The 24,135-nt window shown below is 46.9% G+C and overlaps 1 protein-coding gene across 3 annotated transcripts in view; it reads left to right on the plus strand.

The window, feature by feature from the left end:
- The window catches only part of POLR3B (RNA polymerase III subunit B), a 105,537-nt gene extending 92,152 nt beyond the window's left edge, over nt 1-13,385 (plus strand). For all 3 annotated transcript variants that reach the window (XM_081822348.1, XM_081822347.1, XM_081822349.1), the window contains 5 exons: nt 151-254; nt 869-1,035; nt 4,943-5,056; nt 7,110-7,283; nt 12,668-13,385. In XM_081822348.1, coding sequence (XP_081678474.1) covers nt 151-254; nt 869-1,035; nt 4,943-5,056; nt 7,110-7,283; nt 12,668-12,797 — 689 coding nt within the window. In that variant the 3' untranslated portion in view covers nt 12,798-13,385. The remainder of the gene's footprint in view (nt 1-150; nt 255-868; nt 1,036-4,942; nt 5,057-7,109; nt 7,284-12,667) is intronic.
- Nucleotides 13,386-24,135: the final 10,750 nt, after the last annotated feature.

Raw genomic sequence — 24,135 nt, forward strand, 5'->3', positions numbered from 1 at the left:
CTGGCAGGATTGTTGGAAGCTGCTTTTGTTACTCTGCATAGAGACCATGGAGAAGGAGGGGGCAGGCGGCAGGGGCCAGATCCCAATTGAGTCCTGTAGTCTTCTTTTCTGCCGACATGCTCTACATGGTGTGAGGTTTCTCTCCCCCAGGTGTTTGTGGCTTGATCGTCCCTCAGGAAGACATGCCATTTTGTGATTCTGGCATCTGTCCGGACATCATAATGAACCCACACGGCTTCCCATCGCGAATGACGGTCAGTCTGCTTTTCAGAGGTGCTGCTTGTAAGGAAGAAAGTGGGCAGTGGGTCTGTAGGCCATGTTGGCTGTGATGCCCTGAAACTTATTTTTAGGAAGGGCCCTTTGACCCTCTTGCCGCACGAATAGGTTCCCAGCCCCCAACAGTGCTAGGTTACTCTTCCATACAGAGGGAGTGCAGAGGTCTGCCCTTCCCTTCGAGAGCAGTCTTCTGAGGGAGGAACGTACCCCTCAGCAAAAAGAACCCCTTGTATTGACTGATGCCCATGTACCTCCCTTCCCGTGGTTATTGTTTGGCATCCTGGCCCCACTGCTTGGCAGCTGCGAGACTTGGGAAAGCTGCTTAACCTGTGTGTGCCTGAGTTCCCTCATGTGTGCAGTGAGGGAAATAATAGTGCCTATCCCATGGGGCTTTGGGAGCACGAACTTGGATCCCACATGGCAAGCTTTTCCAAGGGCCACACAGTAAGAGAGTGATAAATATTTGCTGCTATTAGTTTATCACTCTTATTAATAGTAGTCATCTCAGTCTTTGCGGGGGGTAGGCCGTAGCTAACGAAACAGACTTCCTAGACCACAAGAAGGTGCTTACTTGGGTTGTTCCATCCCATAGGTGGGGAAGCTGATTGAGCTGCTGGCCGGCAAGGCTGGCGTGTTGGACGGCAGGTTCCACTATGGCACTGCGTTTGGAGGCAGCAAAGTGAAGGATGTGTGTGAAGACCTCGTTCGCCATGGTTATAACTACTTGGGGAAAGACTATGTTACATCTGGCATCACAGGGTAAGTACATTGGTAGACATTTTAAAGAAAAAGTATGATTTTATTAGAGTAAGAGGAAAGAGTCCTTAGGCATACCTTAAGATGAGCTTTTCTCTTGTAAGAGGTCGGACAAAAGAAAATCTAACTTTGGAGGTGTTAGCTGATGATACAGTGGTAACCATGTTGGAATACATAAGTGTATCAGATCAACACATCACACACTTTAAACTTGCTCAGTTATATCTCAATGAAACTGGGAGGGAAAGGAAATCCAAATTCACAAAACTGGTAAATTAAGGAGTGGTGTTTTACCGATGAGGCTGTCATTTAAAAAAGGTAATTTACCAAAATAGGATTTTTATACAACTTTAATTGTATATAATGCAAAATTCCATAACCATTGAACTTTCTCCGTGTTAAGAGGGTGAATGTCAGATAATTCATGCTCTGACAGCCTGAGGCCGGACGTTTGCGTTTCGTTCACTAAGTATATAACGGCAAACAAAATAGACAGGGTCCCTGAGCTGTGCAGCTGACCAGTGAAATTTGTGACTAGACTTATTAAAAAAATGAGACAAAAAGTAACTTCTCAGCAGGGCTTACCCTGACTCCTTAATTTGGAAACTGCAACTCCATATTGCCCATTCCTACCTAATTTTTCTCTGTAGCATTCATCCTTACCAAATACCCTATGTAATAATACTAATAGTGTTACCTGTCTCCTCCATGAGAGCCTGGCTTGTCTGTTTTGCTGGCTGTTTTATTTCCAATGTCTGCACACAGCAGGTGCTCCATAAATATTTATTCAATAAAGGAACGAGAACAAATCAGCACGAATAGCTCTCACCGAAATGAAGGCAGAGAATGGGTTAGGACACCTCTGTGAGGTGGTAGGTGTTTCAGCGGAGATGGGAAGGGTAAGAAGAGAGACCATTTGAAGACTGTTTGATGCAGAGGTGAGGCTGGGTTTGACACCTTCCAACAGACAGACCTCAGTTCACCTGAGGTGAGGCTGCAGAAAGAAAGAACGTTCTCGCAGGCAGAGCGCTGGCTCCTCCTGTTAACCCGGGAGAAGCAGAGATCCCTGAAATTCTCGTAAATGACAGGCTTTTGAAACTTGACTCACACACAGTTTTAAAGGATCAAATCAGTTGCTTAAGTTAAGACACACATTGTATTTTGTGCCAGATAAAACTCTGGGACATGGTGTTTCTACTGTTTTTCTGAGGCAGGTACTCAGCGTGGACGTGTGTGTAAGGACCCAGGGCTTGATTTGGTGCTGCACATAGACTATCCTGATGGGATTAAAATGATCAGAATTGGTATCTTTTAAAAATATTGAGTGCTTTCTAAAATGATCTATCCAGGGCGCCTGGGTGGCTCAGTCGTTAAGCGTCTGCCTTCAGCTCAGGTCATGATCCGGGGGGCCTGGGATTGAGTCCCACATCGGGCTCCCTGCTCAGCGGGAAGCCTGCTTCTCCCTCTCCCACTCCCCCTGCTTGTGTTCCCTCTCTCACTGTCTCTCTCTCTCTCTCTGTTGAAAAATAAAATCTTTAAAAAAATAAAAAATAAGAAAATAAATAAAATTATCTATCCCAACTACGGTAGCATAGATTTCCTTAGGTGTATCATACCTGAGATGTTCTAGAAAATCACATTACAGGAAGAGAGTAATGGTCCATTTCAAAAGCGATTCACTGAAGTAGCTGAGGTTCACTTCAAAAATTGCAGTTGTGGCGAAACTGATGGTCTCGGTCTTTGCTCCTCATCTGAAAATAATACAGAAGTTGGCCAGAAAATGTGCAGAACCAATGAATGAATTTGGTTCGCCTTCTGAGCATAATTTCACTGAAAGATTTGAATGGATTATGCTCTGCTTCCCATAGATAGCTTTAGGTTCTGTCTACGCCACCTTCCTCTATGCCCCAGCTAGTGTTTTCATGTCTTTGCCAGTTATCTCAGTAGCAGAGTTTGAGAAACACGAGTTTAGCTGGTCAGCCGAAAGTTCCCCAGAGGGCTTGCCAACACATTCACCCACTAGCTTCACCCCTTGCCAAATTCTCGAGCATAACTAGGAGGACACATTGCACACGGCTCTCTTCAGTGGATGATGGAATGGCATTAGGTGGCAGACTTCCCTAGATTGTACCCTGAGCAGCCATACTGAGAAGGATTGGAATCCTCGATGATCAGAGCTGGAAAGAACGTTGGCCTGGCCCCCTTGTTGTACAGCTGGGAAAACTGGGATAAAGAGATCATGTCATGACTGTGTGACAGAGCTGGGACAGGAGCCGTGTCTCCCGACACCCTGTGCATTATGCCTCGCACCCCACTCTGTGTCTTCCACGAAGCTGGCTGTCCGTAAGCCGGCTCGGTGGCTTGAGGGCCATGGACGCCTGTGTGGGCGGTGCTGAGCGTGGTAGAAGGGACGGCAGGTAAGCAGGGGCCGAGTGCTTCCATGTGCCTCTGCCGTGTCCTTCCACTCCCGCTTTGTGCTGGGGCCCAAACTCAAGTGCGTGTGAGCCAGGCCAGCGCGGCAGGGAGGGCGCTGGACCCCTGCACGGCTCACCAGCTCCGATTAGCCTCTCGGCCCCACTGTGCCTATTCCTGCCTCTTAAAAAAATAGGCAGGACAGTGTCTCCTCCCTGGATGGCGTACGGATTAAGTGGCACATGGTGGGTTCCTCCTTACTGTTGAGGAAGTTCTGGGGCAGGTAAAATTTTTTAGAGGCGTCAGCCCCTGCCTGCTCTTGCCCCGAACTAAAGGAGAAGGGTTTCTTCTGTCAGAGCACTGGAGTACTCACTGCCTTCCACCGCTCTTACTGCAGTCGTTCTAAGGGTTCGTTGAGTCAGCTCTGTTTTAACAGACATTTACGGAGCGCCAGTCCTGTGCCAGGCAGGGTCACTGGTGCTGGAGCCGCAGTGACAGAAGAGACAGAGCGCTTACCCCGAGGAGTCTCGGGGAAGTGGGGAAGACGGGCGACAATCAGGGAAATAATAAATGTGTATGATAATATCAAGTGGTGGCAAGTGCTCTGAAGAAAATAAAGCCCAGGTAAGAATTGAGACAGTGTGGGGGCTTGGTGATGGTGGGGTCAGAGGAGGACTCCTCCAGATAAGGTCATGAGGGAGAGGGAGGCCGCCCCTGAGGAGGCGATAAGGTCATGAGGGAGAGGGAGGCCCCTGAGGAGGTGATAAGGTCATGAGGGAGAGGGAGGCCTCTGAGGAGGTGAAATGTTTGACAGCTGTGTGAATACCTGGTGGAAGAATGTTTTAGAACCAGGAAGTGCAAAGGCCCTGAGGCAGACAGACTTGCTACATTTGAGGAGCAATGAAGAGGCTGGTGTTACTGGAGTAGAATGAGCAATGGGGAAAGGGAACAGGACGTGAGTTGGAGGTGGGCTAGAACCAGATTCTGTGAGACCTTATGGCCGTGATACAAAATTTGGGTGTCACAGATTCTGAGTGTGGTAGGAAACCATTGGGAATTTAGAGCAGAAGAATAACCTGCTGTGATTTACATTTTAGAAGGAATTGCTCTGGTTTGTCCTGTGACAGACTGTTGAGGGTTGGCAGCGGAAGCAGGGAGAGACGCCAGACGAGCGTCTGCAGGGGTCCAGGCGAAAAAGGGTGGTGGCTCAACTAGGGCGGGAGCAGTGAAGGAGGGACCGTCCTGTACATATGTTCTCACCGCCTGTTTAAGTTTGTATATCTTAAGTAAACAGTGTGTCTTCTAATGTATCCATGGTGTTTTTCTCTTTTCAAATCTAGCCTTTTCATTCAGTGCAGACTGAAAATCCTCCTCTCTCACTCATTCGTAAGCCTGTTCTGAAACAAACAAGGCCCTGCCAGTGAGGGGTCTTGGAGAAGGCTGGCTCTTATTAGCCCAAACCTGCTTTCTTAGCCCAAAATTCTGACCTTTCTTTCAGTGAACCCTTGGAAGCATACATCTATTTTGGCCCGGTGTACTATCAGAAACTGAAGCACATGGTACTGGATAAGATGCACGCCCGGGCCCGGGGACCACGAGCTGTTCTTACCAGGTAAGAGAAAAGCATTTACTGAAAGAATTTCTAATGCAGTCAAGTCTACCTTGCATTCCCCGGATACAGCAATAAGCAGACTCAGCGAAGTTTTTGTTTCCTTAAGATGTCAGAATTTGGAGTGTTAAGCATCTGCAGAAATCCTGTGTGTCTGGTTAGCATGAAACAGTAGCAACCAATTAAAAATAATTCCAGAGGCAGAGGGGCGAGCCCATCCCAGGTCTTGCCAGTAGTCGCCTAACATGGTCCCTGACTGTGTACCTGTGTGCAAATGCGGTCTTACTCCAAAAGGTTCGTATGGGGTGCCTGGGTGGCTCAGTCGGTTAAGCGTCTGCCTTCGGCTCAGGTCATGATCCCGGGGTCCTGGGATCGAGCCCCGCATCGGGCTCCCTGCTCTGCGGGGAGCCTGCCTCTCTCTTTCTCGCTCTCTCTGTGTCTCATGAATAAATAAATAAAATCTTTAAAAAAAAAAAAAAGGTTCATATGTAAGAATGTAGACACACTTACATACCCAGCACGTACACACGGGTGGATACACCTGCGTGCTCCCATGTGTACACAGAAAACACATACTTATGGGCGCCTGGGTGGCTCAGTTGGTTAAGCGACTGCCTTCGGCTCAGGTCATGGTCCTGGAGTCCCGGGATCGAGTCCCGCATCGGGCTCCCTGCTCAGCGGGGAGTCTGCTTCTCCCTCTGACCCTCCCCCATCTCATGCGCTCTCTCTCTCATTCTCTCTATCAAATAAATAAATAAATAAAATCTTTAAAAAAACAAAAAAAACACATACTTCTGTTATCTGGAAGCCCAAGCCACAGCTGTCATTTTCTAAACCTTCTGTTATTGGAGCCGAAGGCACATGTACTCGCACGCTCGTCTGAATAAGCTCCGGGAGGTCCACTCAGGCCCAGTCGTCAGCGTATTCTCAGCTCCAAGCAGTGTCTACGTGTCGATGAATGGGTGGGTATAATTATTGGGAAGGGAATGACAAATGCTCAGTTTCACGTGTTCTTAGTACTACATTTTCCAGTTGGAGAAGCATAGTTCAGGGCAGTGGTTCTCAACCACGAGCAGTTTTGCCTCCCAGGGAACATTTGACAATGTCCAAAGACATCGTGGGATGTCACAGCTAGGGGTGTGGGGAGGGGGCTATTGGCATCTGGTGGGTGGAGCCCAGGAATGCTGCTAAAGACCCTGCAGGGCACCAGGCAGCGCCCCCCCTCACCCCCCAGAGAATTACCCAGCTCAGTAGGGGCTTCGTGCCGCGGTTGAGGAGCCGCGGGCCAGGAGAGGGAGCACAGGCCTCGAAGCCAGATAGACATGGATGTGAACTCAGCCCCACCTCGTAGCTTTACTGTGGGCCTTGGACAGATCACTTAGCTTCTCGCAGCTCCGGTCTTTCTCAGACCTGAAGTGGCAACAGTAATGGCCACTTAACAGATGCTGGGGAATGTCTGATGTTCGGATATAGAACGTATATAGTGCTGATCCCTGGGGGATGCTCCAGAAATATCCAGTTCCCTGCCTGCTTCCCCTGATCCCGGCTTGGACGTTCCAGTACAGGGGAAGGGTGGGGGATGAAGCAGCCAGCATCTGAGTTTACTTTTTTAAACCAAGGGAGAGGTGTAGATGACTCAGTCCAGTGACCACTTAAAACTGAGCAAATGCACGTGCCTGTTGAAATGACAGACATACGTGTGCTCCAAACTGCAGAAGGGGGAAGGGAAGTTGAGATTCTCAAGGCACCGGTGAGCCCAGCAGTCAGACCCTACTTGGGTTAGGTTTTAGGGGAAGGATTTATTATCATCACTTAATAACAGGAGCAACCACTAGTATTACATCTCCTCTCATTTAAGGCTCTTTGGGAGCCTTAAATTTTACATTTTGCAAATGCAGCCAAGGGGCAGGCTGGGCAGCCCGCTCCAGGTCCCTGTCCAGTGAGTGATTTGACAGGTGAGCCCTACCCCGCAGCCCTGTGCTCTTAGCCAGCACGTGATGCCGCCCCTCTGTTGGTCTAATGTAATAATGACACATTGGTCTGATTCGTTTCAAAGGCAGCCCACCGAAGGTCGATCTCGTGACGGCGGTTTGCGTCTTGGAGAGATGGAACGTGACTGTTTAATCGGTTACGGAGCCAGTATGCTTTTACTGGAGAGACTAATGATTTCGAGTGATGCCTTTGAGGTTGATGTCTGTGGGCAGTGTGGACTTCTGGGGTATTCTGGCTGGTAAGTGGATACCGTATGTCTCTCAGACACACGCCTTGCCTCTTAAATCACAGCTCAAGAAGTGACCCTGGATCATACCCACACATTCTCCAACCTTCCCCATCTGTGCATTCCTAGAATTGGGGATACTATATGTACCTGTTTAGTTTGTCTACCTAATGTTCTGCTTTCTACACCACTAGAGTTTAAATACCCAAGGAGCATGGACTTTGGTCTTCTTTTTAATACTATTTCGAACACCTTTTGTATCACTATTCACCTGTAAAAAAATTCCTAGCCTTTTCATTGTTAAGTATGAGAAGTATAGCATTTTGTAACTAGAAACTTTTTTTCAATCTCAATAATAATCAGAGAAATACAAATTTTTTTTTTTTTTGACAGACCTGATCTCAAGGGAGGTCTGATTTTATTTTTTTTTTATGACGTTCAATTAGCCAACATATAGTACATCATTAGTAACTAGAAACTTTTTAGAGAACATTGTGTTGAATGCCCTTATTTAGCCTCGAACCCAAAGAGCCTAATATGCTGCTCCAGGTCATATACCAAGTTGGTGACAGAGCCAGGACCAGGATCTGGTACCCTGACCCCTTGTCTGTACTCTGTCTGCATAGCAAGCTGCTTTACACTTGGACTGTGAATTCCATCGTGGCAGAGACAAGGTCTGTCTCATTCACTCAACAAACAATTCGTGAGAATCTGCTAAGTGCCAGACACTGTTTTAGGCTCCAGAGTACAATGGTGAACAAGACAGATGAATGGCTGCTCACAGGGATCTTCTCTTCTAGTCCATTCTAACTACATTCTGTCTTGTTTCCCCCCTGCTTCTCCAGCCTGGGACCTGGTAGATGCTTAGTAAAAAATAATGGCTAGATGACACTGACCCTGTGTATGGAGGATTGCCAGTAGGTAAATTATGGAAATCATAAAGCTTACAGTTTCTGTGCAGAGTTCATGACACAAAGGCCAGCTTAAAGGGTGAAGCTACATGTTTTTGGGTTTTGTCTGGGTAGGTGGAGCACCTTTTCTCCTTGGAAGCGTTCCACTCTACCACCAAGGAACGGCTCCTCTGCTTAGGGTTAGTCACATCCCGGGGCCCCGACTTACCTTGGAGGCAGGAGGGCCTGTAGCTGGCCAGTCTCCATTTGTTTTCTCTCAGAGACGAGGTCTAGCCAGGTCTGAATGGGGTGCTGCCGGAACAGGAAACAGCCTGAACTCCCTGGTCACCCTTCACCTGCACTCCCAGAGCCCCTTCCCCTAGGGAGGCACCATCCCCTGGAGGATAGAATTAGGCCCAGATGAGCCACCTTTGCCAGAGTTTGAGGGGTACCTGGGCCCCCTTTTCCCCACTGAGTCTCCCCTCAAAGCCTCCTTCCAGAGAGAGTCCCGGCTTCCGGCCATCCTAAGCCTCCAGTTCCTTGGCTGAGTAAAGCAAATCTAGAGTCAGAGTGAGTGGGCATCTTAGAATAGAGTGTATACCTTGCTTGGTAAATGACAAAACCTTAGAGCCAATTATTTTATGGGTTTTAGTGTAGAAGAGTTGATGAGACTTGTCTGTGAAGAAATCACTTCATTTAAAAATGAACACAAGAGGTGGCCATTTGCAGCTCATTCCTTTCATAAGGTTGCAGAGATGGGTGACGTGATTCTAAGCATAAGCCTGGCTCTTTCTCATATCGGTGACCTGGGTGGGGGGTTTCAACTCTGAGATGTCTATTCACCTTTTGAAATGCATATTGAATTTGCCTTTTATCGTCCTGGCTGTGTTACACGCAAGTGTAACAGGAAGGTGCCTGGGACCAGCGCCCCTGCGCTTACATCTTCAAATTTGGCACAAGGATTTTTAAGTCATTACTTTGAAAAGATGGTACAGAAGAGTCCTTTTATTATAAGTAGGGATCATGAAACTTCAAAATGGATTTCCTTTTCTTCTCCATCCTCCCTGCATTTTCTCCTGTGCCCCCCCCACCCGAGAGAGAGAAAGCAGTAGACCAGATTCACTCACATACTTTGGAAACGTTCCCCTCTGTTTTGCTGAATATTAAGGGCAACTAATGAAAGCAGTATTCGATCTCAGTATTACTCTGTTAAATTCTTACCTTCTCTCCTGCTTCACTTCTGTCTCATTTAGAGATCGTGTGATGGCAGTGCCTGATTTTGAAGCTCATGTGTTCCGTGTGTATTGTATTTGAAATCCTTTGAAAGAAGGCTAAATCAGGTTACACGGTTTAAGGGTCTTTACTGTAATTAAACAGACCTGGATATACTGTGTGTCTGATTTTGAGTGGCCCGCTTGTACCGTTGTTGCCAACAGAAAAAAATCCTAATCCAGTCGGGTAGTCTAGCACCCTCCTCCTCGTGTGCGGCTCTCTGGAAGAGGAACATAATGATGCTGTGGTTTTCCATCATTACCTGGGCGTGTGTGCTGGGCCGTGTGGGAGGGAGCACGGGCGTGTGTGGGAGGAAGTCGCTCTTTAATGAACAGCACAATGGAGGCTGAGTAATTAGAGCAGTTCAGAACCTTGAAACTGGCCTTTTGTCAGTGATTTGCACATTAGTAAGGCATTGCTATGGGGATGTTTACAGCAAGACTGTTGTTCTGCCGAAGACATGAAGGGCATAAGTCACAAAAGAGAGGTCCGGAAGGAAAACTGCAGAGAAAAGAAGATCCCTGTTAAGATAATTAGCTCATAGAGGACATTTTACTGGACAGTCATTTCTCATGTGAAGCCACAGCCTCCTTCTTTTGCTGCCTTTGCCCTAAAAAGTCAGTTTATTTTATTGTTGTTGGGTCAAGTTTCTTCCTTCTGAAATTGTTCAGACATAGGGTAACTTAATAGCTTATAATTTTTATATGTGTATATATGTATATATGTTTATATGTATGCGTGTATGTATGTATAATAATGCAATGGAACATTTTAAATGATGGAGAAATGTTTAATAATAGAGAAGGTAGTGGGCTTTCTGGATTATGAAGTAGCACATACGGAAATCTTAAATAAGCTTGGATTGAAGTCACAGAGTAACAGAGAATCAGCAAGAAGTTGCTTCCGTTAAAACCATTTCTCCAATTTTTTTTTTTTTTTAAAGATTTTATTTATTTATTTGACAGAGAGAGACACAGCGAGAGAGGGAACACAAGCAGGGGGAGTGGGAGAAGCAGGCTTCCCACCGAGCAGGGAGCCCGATGCGAGGCTCGATCCCAGGACCCTGGGATCATGACCTGAGCCGAAGGCAGACGCTTAATGACTGAGCCACCCAGGCGCCCCCCATTTCTCCAATTTAATTAAAGCATGAACATGATTCCTGAATGAATTAGATCAACCAAGCACATTAAAAACATAGTTCTTAAATGATAACGCATTAGAGAGGTCTTTAGGTACAGTCTTTTTGGAAGAAGCCCTTCACCGTGTGGATATGACTGTTGATGGGATCAGGCACCCCGTGTGTCCTCAGCCCCTGCAGGCAGCCCCTCACGGGGACCGCGCTGCTCACACACGACTGTGCTGGCTCCCCGTTCCCTTCTCAGGAAGTTCACATCTACAGCGTCGTTCACCACCACGCTCAAATGCTTCGTGCTTTTCTTTTCTAAAATCATAAAAACTTGATTTTGCTGATTTCAAAAATGATCCCTGCACTTTATAAAGTATTCAAAGTTACACACAAAAAATATAAATTGTCACATTAATTCTCATCACCCAGAGGTGACCACTGTTCACATTTTAGTGACTCTTTTTGAGACCTCTCTGCCAATAGTTATGTAACATACTCCCCCAACCCCCCAGGGTTGTTGTTTTTTTTTAATAATGAACCCTTTGAGATTCTGATAATAGCAGCAAAGTGCAAATACATACTCACCAAAAAAAAGTCTTGTTACATATGACTTTGGGGGCTTCATATATTTTACTGAAACCCATCTGAGGACCTTCTTGAAACCAGGCTGTTAAGAAAATTTTTTTCACTCCACAGTGTGTGCCAGACACCTTATTTCAATAAATATGGGTCTACATCATCACGTTTAATGGCCGCACAGCATTCTTCTGTATAAATGTCTTATAATCACAGAGCCAGTTCCCTCCTGGATTTCTGAGCAGTCTCCTGCTTTCTGCTGTTATAAACAGTGTGAACATTCTCATATACTCATCTTTGCCACTTCTGTGATTGATCAGATAAGATGCACATTTACGTTGTTACATATACTGTCTCACTGCTCTTCACAGCAGCCTTCGCCTCCGGTTCCCAGTCAGCACGGAACCTTCTGAGCCTTGGTTGGTGTTCCTCTTGCACTCATTCACCCCTGCTCTTGACTGGGAGGACCTAGTTTTCCACCCAAGTCTCAGCTGCCCCAGACTCTTAAGGTGTAGGGTGAGGACCTATTTGGGTCTGAAACCTGAGAGGATAGTTCGCTTTCTCCCCGGAGACTCTTCATCAGTTGTAGCCATTGATTAAGACCTAGGTTTGGGGGCACCTGGGTGGCTCAGTCGTTAAGCATCTGCCTTCAGCTCAGGTCATGATCCCAGCGTCCTGGGATCGAGTCCCTCATCCGGCTCCCTGCTCAGCTGGGAGCCTGCTTCTCCCTCTGCCTGCCGCTCCTCCTGCTTGTGCTCTCTCTCTCTCTAATAAATAAGTAAAATCCTTAAAAAAAAAAAAAAAAAAGACCTAGGTTTGGTCATTGGCTCTTCCTGAAAAAATAGAAAAGAAGATCCTAATTGGAATAGCAGGCGTGTTGGTTAGGAGCATGGGCTGTTGTAGGGATTAAATGAGAATATATGCACACAGGGAGAGCACGTCATTAAGTACAGTAGCTTCTCCCACAAGTAGAAATCACCAAGCTTGAAGAGCACTGGAAAAATAAATAGCATTTGGTCGGCCACCACATTCTCTATGACAGTCCTGTGTTCCCCATCAACACGTCAGGTGTCTCAGTGACAGACCATATTGTAATTGTTGAGCATCTTACCTTGAAGAATATTATGTAATAGATTCTATCAACTACATGGAGATTGAATCGATTTTAGAAGTTTTCAACAATGAAAAAGTCTAAACCTGAGTAACTTTGAGATGGCTCAGATTTCTGGGCCTCACTCAAAGCAAGTAAACAGGAAGATGTTTCGCATTCTACAGAGAAAGGTTTAGAAGATGGTAGTAACTGATTAAAATTGCATGCTTTTAAACCTGCAGGAGTGATAGTGTTTTTTTCTTTTGCTCCTTGGATGCTGCTTTTTGTGGGGTGGGGTGAGGGGGGGCACAATTGTACATATTTGATAGCGGAACTGAACCCTGACAAATAGAATGGAATGGATGGGATGGTAGTAGGATCCATGCGCAGGCCTTGGTTTCTGAGCGACCGTCCCTCTAACACGTGCCGACTTGGGTTTCAGGTGCCATTACTGCAAGTCGTCATGCCACGTGTCCTCCCTCCGCATCCCGTACGCCTGCAAACTGCTCTTCCAGGAGCTGCAGTCGATGAACATCATTCCCCGCTTAAAACTATCCAAATACAATGAGTAAGGATGGAAAAGGTCATTATTTAAAGAGAACCACCGATAAGCCCAACACAATGGAAAGCAGAGGGGATTGAGGACCACGTCTGCTTCTGGGAATAATTCCCTTGAATGTCCCCCCTAAGAAAGGAAGATAGAGAGGCTTTCTTGCCCTGCGGATGGACAATGCAGCCTTGATCAGTGAGCCTCGGGCCATGGGAGACATGCCCCCCCACATGGACCATGATGCAGTCTCCCTGTTCCTGGACTGAATGCAATTCACAAATGGATGTGACCTAAAAGATAAATAAACTTTTATTTATGTTCTGGTATCTTGAAATTTACTCATGAGAAAGACCTTCCTCCTTTAAAAGAACATTTGGGACTAAATTCCCCATGATACCTTCCTGACTAACAAAACACAAAGACTCTTAAGACACCTGAAGGGTATGAAGAGTCTCTGAATGGTTGGCGTGGCCTTTGTCGAGGTGGCTGATAGGACAGTGTGTGAAGGGAGAGAGCTGTGGGAAGCCGAGAGCCCCGGATAAAGGGACGGCTTTCCTACCTGGTACTGTGAAATATAATAAATAAATTCCTACCATCTTAAGCAAGTTTACCAAGGATGTCCCCTTTTCTTATAGACTTGATTGCTGCTCTTTTGAACCTCCACAGTCAGACCATGCAATAATATTTGTTGAACATCTGAAAATAATTCCATGGGTGCTTTATGATTTTTTTCTTTTTTTGGTCTCTTCCATTCCTGCCAGGATGTTAGCTGTGCATTTTCTTTTTAATCTGACAACCTTCCTCACTTTTATTCCTAATTTGTTCTTAATTGCTCTACCCTGAAGGCAGAGAACTATTTGTATTAAGGATTGTCTATAAAGTAAGTCAGAAAAGCTTTGAATAATGGTCTACGGCTACATTTCCAGCATGTCACATTGAGCGTGTTTCACAGAATATTAGTAGGTATTATACACCAACAAGAAGCAAGTTCCAGTATCAAATAAGGTTTAGAAACTGGATGTAACCAAGTTAAACGTACCAGGAACTTTTTCAAAGCCTTTATTTACCAAGCTCTAATCCTGGGACTCTCCAAAAGAGGGATGATCCAGGAGCCAGGCTAGTCATTGACTTGAGGACCCAACCTCAACATCACTGCGTTTACTTCACAATAAAAACTCTAGTTCAGAAGTGAAAGTCCTAGAGACTTAACAGGAAAAGCAGAATGAAGGAGGGACATACTGTAGGTGAACAGGCCTTCCTCAGCCAGCACCACTTGTCTCCATTCATGTCAGGGGCTCGGTAGGTATTACAGAGGCAGGGGAGTTTGAATGCTGGATCTGTGGTTATGCCAGTTTTACCTTCCTTTCTAGTTCTTAAACTTGATGGTGCCTTGGGGCGTGGGCCATTAGAGGGGTTTTCTAGGGTGATTGTGGCTATTTCCCCTCACAGGACAACTCCACCGACCAACTTTGCCAGGGATACCATTGGCCTGCAGTGTGTAGCACAGCATTTCGGTACACGCTTGGGAGGGCCAGTGTGGGAAGGAGCTGCGTGTGTGCTGGGCACAGCCATGCATCGTTGGTCATCTATATCTGCCCTGTACTGAGCCTAGGAAGAGAGCAGGACATGCCCGCACCCGGAGCTCAGAACCCAATGAAGAAGGCCCGCAGTCAGGGCTAGGTATTCACCCCAGAGGTGCTGAGGGAGCTCCCGAAGCAGAATGGTCACCTGCGCTTTGGAGATTTGGAAACACTTCACAAATGTGAGTATCCCCTTTCTCCGGCTGAGGAAACGGAGGCACCGTGTGGCCGACTCCCCCAGTGCCACACCATTAATGAGGGGACAGCATGGGCCTCGACACCAGGCTTCCTGATTCCGAGTGCTTTGTTTGGGGCTCATCCATGATTCTATTTTTCATTCACCAAATGTGACTTTTTTTTAACTCAAGTGCCCCTGAATGATTGTGCTTCTTAAACATCTTTTTTTCAAAAACCATTCCAGGCAATTCTGATCGTGTTGCGGAGAGTTGTCTATCCTTCTAGGAAATTCTCAGTTCTCTAAGTTAACAAAGATCTAGAAAGCGTGGGTTCCAAATTGCGACATCCTGAGAAGAAAAAATTGTGCCAGGTCGATATTTCAAGAACTAGGAGATACTACATTTGAAGAGGTGTTTGCGAAATACTGTAATAGAAAGTGGCCAGAATTGCCGAGTTAGTCCTACAGTTTTATTTTTTCAAGTTATTTGTAAGTTCCTTGTTTTAACAACTACCAATTACATTTCTATTTTCAGTAATGACAGAGTAAACTTTTTCAGGCCACCCTCGAAGCCCGTTTTCCCCTCAAGGATTTGCCATGTTGGAAGTGGCACAAGGATGAGAGGCAGAAAAGCCGCACCAAAGCCAATGTGAGGCTGCAGCCCTGACCTGAGCTTTGGCAGAGTCAGAGAGCTGGGGAGACAAAACTGTGAGCTCAGAGTCGCCGAGACACCAGAAGGAGAAAGGCCAAGATCCCAAAGAGAAAGAAAGCTCATTGAGGTGAGCCCAGCTTCTCCACCTTTCCCCTTGATTCATCTGCTCAGGCTGTCACAACAGAATACTGCAGGCTGGGTGGCTTACACAACAGAAGTTCATTTTCTCGCCGTTCTGGAGGCTTGAAATCCAAGATCCAGGTGCTGACAGGGTTGGTTTCTGGTGAGGACTCTGTTCCTTCCCGGCCGCAGACAGTCACCTTCCCACCGCATGTCCTCACACAGCCTTTCCTTGGTGTGTGCGAGGAGAGCCAGTGAGTGCTGGTGTCTCTTCCACTCCTTGAAAGAATGCCTGTCCTGTCCGATTAGGGCTCCCTGTGACCTCATTTAATATTAATTACCTCCTTAAAGGCCCCATCTCCAAACAGAGTCACATTGGAAGTTGGGGCTTCAACGTATGAGTTTTGGGGGGGACACAGTTCAGATTGTAATACCCCTCAAGGCATTTGCCAACTCATAACGCACAGGTTGAAATGTTAGAAGATTCTGTTGAAGCTGAACGTACCCAGCAGTTCCACTCCTAGGTGTATGTATGCCCAACAGAAGTGTATCCATACATGTCACCGGTAGGCGTGTTCCAAAATGGTTCTCACAGCATTATTTGTGATGGCCCCAGTTTATAAATAACCCCCGCCCATTAACAGTATGATAAATTTTGCTATGTTCACACCATGGAACACTAGACAACAATGAAAAAACTTTACACTATCATAAATCCATCTCACAACTGTAATACTGGGTAAAAAAAAAAAGTGAAACACAAAACAACACATACTGTATTGGTTCCACTTAAGTTCAAAAATAGGCAAAGCTAATCTAAGAAGTCATGATAACCGTTCCCTGTGCAGAGTGGGTGGCTAATGACTGGTGCAGGAAGGGGGCTGCTAGGGTGTGGCTAGTATTTTGGGTGGGGGGGCTTGAGTTGGTTACATGGGTGTGTTCGTTTCATGAAAATTCCCCGAGCTATATACACTCAGGATTTTTCATTTTTCTGAGTATGTTATACTTTAAGTTTTAAAAAAGGACACGGGTTCTAAACCTGTGTTTCTCTCTTCACTGAGTAGCTTTGTCACCCCAGATAGAACATTCTGTCTGTGTTCTTGTAGTTCTCTCATCATCAAAATGGGAATGATAACTACCCACACCTAGGGCTGTTTCTGCGATTCGATGAGATGATACATCTAAAGGGCTCAGCACGATGCCTGGCAGCCAACAGGTGATCACAAACGTTTGTCAGGTTTTCATTGATAATACCGTTCTCTTCCCAGCGCCGCTTCGTTGGGAAAGAGGACAAGCAGACGCTAAGCTTGCTTTGGAAGGAGTTTGGAAACTAGGACCAAGTGTAGAAACTGTAGGGTTTTGCACAAGCTATTATCCGAGAAAGCTTCCTTGTTTGGCAGTGATAGGAAGGCAGGAGGGTGGGAGGATTAGAGAACGCACTTCCCCAGAACAGCCATTTACTACGGACATCAAAGTGAGGCCTGTTGTCGGCACGGGAGTCCCGAAATAGCTTCCTGGAGCCCTCAGAACCGGTTCTCAAAACGCTTCCATGTGGTGAGAGTCAAGAAAAGGACTTAAAGAAAAGAGAAGAAAAAGGCCTTGATTGGGTGCTACATAATGGGATAGTTTTCAGCTGCTTCGGAGCATTTTGGGCCAACACCTTTGTTTGCAGTAATGAGTCACATGGGAATGAGCACATTAGGACTGGTGGCTGGGCCCGTCCGCCCCTCGGCCGCGGGGTAACAGCGAAGCCAGTTTCTGAGAGACCTGTAAATAATTTGTGAAGCGGATGGTCGGAAAAGTGACCGTAAAGGTAGCACCTCTTTACCATCCATATTTACTCCATATGTGTCTTGAAAACAGTTTATTTCATTTGCTGAGCAGAAGTTGGATTTTTACTCCATCAGCCCCACAGGGCCCAGGCTGGTGGGAAAGTAGAGTCAAGCTTTAAGTTAAGGCCGTTTTTAAATGGGGGGAAAAAAAAATAAATGGTGGCAAACGGAAGTATATACTGTTTGTTGCCAAAATCAAGCTACCAATTTGGATCTTAGACATAGGCCCCGGGAGCAAAGAAATTTGCTTCAGCAAATCAGATTCACTGTGATCAGGATGTCATGGCAGAAGGTTTCAGAACAACCCCAAACGCCCATTTTTACTGACAAGTCTGAAATCTCAGACCATGGTCAGAGGAGTTAAAGTATTTTTCAAGTCCAGGTAATAGCTCTCGTTCCATGCGCAATAAATTTTAAGTCTGGTTAACTCCCAATCATTCACGTTAATGGAGGCAAGGAACAGTCTGAATAAATTAAAACAGATGATGGATCTGAATTCTTTTGTATTGGATGTGGGGGTGAAGTTTACATTCACAGTCTTAATAGAACCGGAGTGAAGGCTTGGTGCGTTTGCCGTACTTGAAACAGTGACATCCATGAACACGGTCTTTGAAGAAACTGGAATAAGAATGTCCTTTGCAGTTTAAGGACTGATGACAGATCTTGGAGGGTCAGGTAGCCTGGCAATAGGGGCGTTCTAGGCCAGTGGCTCTCAAGAGTGTGGTCCGTGGACCGGCAGCATCAGCATCACCTGGGAACTTCTCAGAAATTCAGGTGCAACCCAGCCATCTCTGTTTTAACAAGTCCAACGCAGCCTAGAAGTTAAGGCCCACCGTTGTAAGCTACACGAAGAGCTTGGGATCCCATCCTTAGAGCCAACCTTTGGATTTTTAGGGGTGCCAAAGAACCCACCTCTTAGGAACTAGCAGCCCCCTTTCCTCTCTCTCTTGCCGGCGTTGTAGTCCTCTGTAAGCGGTAGATTGTATTGGACCGCTCCTCCTACAGTTCCGGCCCCAGCTCGCCTCCTCCCCGACCTCTGCCCCTGCCAGTGGAGAGTCTACACAGGGGACGCTGGCATCAAAGGCGAGATTTAGACCGGAAAAGCTCTTCTCCAGCAGCCTCCGGTGCTGCTTCTCACTTGTGCTGACTGGGTTCTGGCTCCGGCCTTGAGGTTTCTGTTCTCTCCTGCAGCTCTCCACCTCTCCCAGAGCTGCTGCCAGGCCCGCAAAGATAGTCTCCCTTGGGTAAGCTACAATGTCTGTCTGTCTCCCAGCTGGTCATCTCGGTCTGCCCTCGCAGGTCCTCGCAGGTGGAACACGGTCGCCACTTCCGAAGCCAAGCACAGAGTCAGCAGAGATAACCTCGGTGCTGCAAGGCTTCCTTAGGGCCTGCAGGGGTAGTCCAGTGCTGTGCTTTTCCAACTCTTTCCAGAGGCTGTGCCTACAAGAGTCGGGGAGCCCCCAGAGCGATTTACCTGCTGTCCCGACAATGAATGGGTAGAGGTGTCATCAGCAGGGAGACAGAAGCCACTCTGCCCTTTCTGTGTTGCGTGCCCTGGACTGGCGTGGGAAGGCCCAAGTCTTCCCCTAGTAGGAGGAGTCTCAGTCTCCGGCGTTCAGGAGGGTATAAGCTCCCTACCTGCCTCATCCACCTCGCGCCGGCCTGTCCAGGGCAAGAAGACTACCCACCCCGTGGGTTTGCTGCGACAAGTCATGAGCGAGTTCAGGTGAACGGTGCCTTAGAACGGAGAACACTGCGTGCCGCCGAGGTAAACCCTCAGTAAAGGTTGGCTTTCCACTCCTTGTCCCAGTAAACCCCAAACTAAACCAGAGTTTTTCCACCTCAGCACCATTACCATTTGGGGCCGAATAATATTTTTGTGTAGGACGCTGTCCCTTGTACTATGGGATGTTGAGCAGCACCCCTGGCTTCCACCCACAGGATGCCAGTAACATCCGCCAGCCGTGACGAGACCGTCTCCAGACTCTGCCGAACGGCTCTTGGGATTGAGAACCATGGAACTAGACGATGCTGATGAAAGCGATGTCACTTGCAAAGCCAACAAGAACCACTGCAGCTTCGCTTTCAGGTTTAGTGCTGTGGATGGGTTCTCAGTAAACGGACAGCTGCTGTGCTTCTGGGGAATCGAGTGCCTCACGTTAGCATGACCTAGCACTTGTTTTCTCTTCAATGTACCGGTCTTGAGCGGCATGTGAGAAGACTCCGCCGTATTGGTTATCGAGTTAAATACGTTTCATTCCCTGTTGTAAAATGTGCTTTTATGTGTCTGATGATAATGTTACAATGATTAAAAAATAAAGTGGTTATCATCTCCATTTTTATCCACATTTGCCCACAGCCTGATGTTTTAGATGGGACCTGTTTTTTTCTCAAGGACGCACCCTGATTTTCATCATTTACCTAATCAAACCTCAGCTTTGCGTCTGCCTGCCTGCCTGCCATGTGGCCGGGACTGTTCTGCCCTCAGTCCACCCCAAAGCCAAAGACTCTGCCATCCCTTTGAATGGGGCACTACAGCCCCGAAAGTCAGTGGGGCTCATAAGCCCCCTCCTAGCAAGCTGCAGTGCCGCCTGCGCTTTAAGATGAGCAGCAGGGTCCCCAGAGCAGAAATCTCAGCCGCAGCAACTGTCTTTCTGAGTTACCGGACAATTTCCTTCACCATTACTCCGTGTCCTGCATATCCCAAGTAGGTCTACAATCTGTCAGGGCCTGAAATATATCAACACTGGTCCAGAAAATGAAACAGAAGGCTGCTAGTGATTCACTACCTGCTCTGCCTGCAGGGAGAGTTGCTCTAATTACCTTACTCAGTGTCAGATGTTACAAAAATCTAGGAGTAAATATTTGTAGAGATTGAGACAGGCACAGTTCTGAGAGTACAGATGCTATAGGACCTTTGAAATAAAGTCAGGGATGCAAATACACGTACATGTGCTTCTAGTCTGTGTCTGGATCCCCATAGGCAGTTCCCTAATCACTCAAGGCAGGCTACTCTGCTAAACCCGAATTTGGTCTCAGAACCTTGGACACCAAGCTCAGCCAGCCATCACCCATCAGCCAGGAGGCAAGAGTGTGCCGTGGTCGAGACTGAGGACTGCAGCCAGACTGCCTACCTTCAAATTCTGGCTCCACCATCAACCAGCTGTATGATCTTGGGCGTTGTATTTAGCTTCAGTTTCCTCCCTGTAGAAACGAGGTACTAATAGTACCTACTCACAGGGCTAATGGCACCAATGCATGTGACCTACATAATAAGTGCTCAGTAAATATCCGCTATGATGTGTGTTGCAGTGGAGACTGGGTGGAAGGGTGTGGCTGACTGAGGGTGAAGCCACAGGCACTCCTGGAAAAGGAACCGCTGATTTACCTCGCACTGGGTTAGGAGCGCAGTCTCCACCTGGGAAGGCAATGCAAGGCATGCAGAGGGCCTCGCCGGCCTTTCCATCCGGCATCCCACTCCCTCGAGTTACCAGATTGCATCTACACACTTACATTCAGTGGTGTGCACCGATCTCCACGTTAACGTCCCCCCGTGTAAGAATCTGATGACCTGCGTAAGAAAGAATTTGTGTATGAAGGAATCTTTGGCTTATGTGCAAAGGAAAAAGTCTCCCTCGGAAAAATACAGGCCTTACACATTTCGCAGACCCTCGTGTCCACAGAAACAGTCACTGGCAATTAGGCAGCCGCTGAAAGATCAGAGGCAGGAGCCCGCACATGAAACACAGGCAGCGCCTGAAGATCGCCGCCTTCTATCTCTGAGTTATGGGCGGCCAAGGTTGCCTCCCCCTGGGCCCAATATGCTCTGAGCTTTTCCTGCTGTGGACAGAGGCCCCCGGGACTTTTATGCACCCCAGTTTTCATGCAGCTTACTGATCCCTTTTTCACATGAATGAAAAACGCCTTTGATTTTGAATACTCACGTCTGTTTTGTGTAACACTTAACTGATGTGCCAGAATCATTCTGTACCTTAAAGGGGGTCTTGCGCTGGGTTATTAAAATCAGTCCTTCTGTGAAGAGTCACTTTGTTCACTTAAAGGATAACCGCCCTGCCTTTCTTAATGATGCTCATCTCGTTAAACCTGGATTAGAGAAGAGAGAGGCAAGCAGACGAGCAGTCGGAACATGGCCAGAGCCTATCGATGAGTCGGTCCAGCCACAGGAGAGGCTTCAAAGAAATATTGTCTGCTGATCAGCTGATCTGGAGTCCTCTAAGCCTTTCAGCCCTGCTGTCCTTTGGGAATCCTGCTTTAGAGCATTCATTCCGGTTAGAATCCTGATAAGCCAATAGAGACCTTGACCCAGTGGGTCCACTTCATTTGCTCAGATGGCATAATGTGCTGTTTCATTATCTGTGGAATTGCCCATCTATGGAGAGGTCCATGAGGTTAAACCAGTCATCCATTCAACCAACATTCTCTGTTTCTTCTAGGTGGAGGACATTTTAAGTCCTGGGAATGAAGTCATGAGTTAGATGCTCAAAATTGGGAGTGAAGACAGAGAAGCTACAACGTAAGGGTTGGAGGGTGGGGAGGCTTCCATTCATATATGTAACTTTCGCAAGTTCAACTACATGTTCAGCACTAGAAAAGAAGAGGAAAGGTAGTATTTAAACAAAGCTGACAACTCTGCTCTCACCTCTGCTCTCATTGTTGGGTCTCCCGAAATGAAGTGTAACCTGCTCTCTGCTCCTGCCTCTCACAGTGTGAGAATCTCTGCCCTAGTGTGAGTCTCCAGAGTTAAGAAGACCGTAGGTGGTGGGTTTGTATTTTGTACATTACGGACCCTAAATTTAAGACCCTGTCCTATTGGGCGCTCAGCCAAAGAGCCAACTGTTCCAGTGCTGAGTGGCTTAAATTGCCTTCAGGGCAACAGCAGAAGGGAAGCCAGTCTGTGATATCATAAAATGGAAGCTTCCAAGCAGTCAGAACACCTTTCCCAGAGGAGGCAACTGCCAGAGCTGGTTTTGGAAGAATAAATGGACATTAGCCAATGGAAGGAAAGCCTGGGTGGAATTGGTGGGGAGGAGAAGGAGGATGACGATGATGATGATGACAGCAGGTGGAGAGAGCAAGGAAGTAGAGGTGACAGGACTATAGCAAGAGAAAGAAAGGAATCAAGGAGGAGCTCTGAAATCACGGCTTGGACACCCGAGTAGTAAACCAAGTAAACCAAGATGAGCAACAGACCGAATGCCAGTGGTGGAGGGGGAATGATGTGTTCCATATGGGGTAGGCTGAGTTGGGTGCCTGTGGGACACCCGAGTCGGCAGCACGCCTGGAGATGGGAGGCAGGGGTTGCCAAGGCAGACGGGGAAGTCACCAGGGATGGAGGGCATTGGAATGAGTGTGACATCCTCCCCAGGGACGTGCAGAGGGAAGAGGACCAGAGATGGAACCTCAGAGACACCAACACATGTGGATGGGCATGGAGAGAAGTAGGAACAAAAGAAACCCCAAAACAACAGTGTCTAGCAAACCAAGGAAGGAAGGGTTTTGAAATAGGAGTGGGGATCATGAGTAAGGCACTGGGGAACAGGGAGAGGACCAGGAAGAGGAAGTCTGAAGGCATCCTAGGGATCTCTAAGCTATGACAGCAGGTTCAAGAGCATGAAGGAGCTAGGCATTTGCAGAGGTGGAGGATGAGTCGAAGGTAGCAGTTTAATAGGGTGCCATGGAGCTCCTAGTCTCCCTCCTACTCAGTGGTTCACAGGGGCCAACACCAAGGGAACACCACTGGCCTCTGAGTAGCCTCTGAGTAGCCTCTGATGTGAATGTTTCAACACCCTCTCCCAGAGTTCTCTCTCCATCAATCTGCCTGAAATCCCTACCATCGGACTCCTGCAGGCACGTCTGCTGGGAGAACTCATTAATTAATTAACTTAATGAACACCCTGATCAGTGTCATGACTGATGAGATTAGCTCACCTGTCTTCTCAGGTCCCTAAGGGGATGCACAGAGATCGGGAGGAATGGATGAGGGGCAGTAAGAGAGGAACAAAATGGGCCAACTCAGCTAGACGTCTCATTCCCCTAATCCCTTCCACCACCACTCCTTAGTGGGGGCTCTTGGATTCATGATCAAGGGGGCCAGGGAGGATGATGTGAGAACATGATGTTTTCCCCACAGGTTTGATGGTTTTGAGTTTGACCAACTTGGTCAATCTTGCTAGTGAAGGAAATTTATGGGATTGAGCACCTACTATGGGCTAGCCCCTTTGTATTAATTATGCCACCACCCAGCTCTGCTAGGCAGGCATTATTCTCCCCCGTTTTATTCTCCTCTAACCAGATATGATTATCTGGTTAATCATATAAGGTTAGGTGTCTTAATACCAATTAGTATTCTAGACTTTTGTCTATATATAGTTATGCAAGTGCACACACACGTACACATGCATACACAATCTCTTTTTTGAACTTTAATCATGGAAAATTCCAAATATTTACAAGACTAGAGAGAAGAGCATAGTGGATCTCCATGTACCCATCATTCAATTTCAACAATTATCAACTCATTACTGATCTTGTATCTGTAACCCCACCCACTTTCTCCTCCTAGGTTGTTGTAAAGCAAATTGCGGATTTACAAATATCATTTCACCTATAAATGCTTCAGTATAAACCACTAAAAGGACTCTTTTTAAAAACTATAACTGTGGTACCATTATCACACTCAATTACAGGTAAAAATAATCTCTTATTATCAGTAAGTATCCAGTTAGTGTTCAGATTTCCCAATTGTCTCATAAATCTTTTTCCCAGATGTTAGAGTTGGAATCCAAATAATTGACATTAGTTAATAGGTCTTTTAAGTCTCTTATAATCTTACTAGTCCCTCCAATCTCCCGTGTCCCTATCTCCTTTTTTTTCTAATTGCAATTTATTTGTTGAAGAGCCAGGACACTCGTCCTCTAGTTTCCCATAATCTGGACTTTGCTGACTGTATTTCCTTAGTATTGTTTATCGTGTTTCTCTGT

The sequence above is a fragment of the Leptonychotes weddellii genome, chromosome 5 (genome assembly GCF_054177405.1).
Source record: "Leptonychotes weddellii isolate Sample4059 chromosome 5, ASM5417740v2, whole genome shotgun sequence".
NCBI classification, from domain to species: domain Eukaryota; kingdom Metazoa; phylum Chordata; class Mammalia; order Carnivora; family Phocidae; genus Leptonychotes; species Leptonychotes weddellii.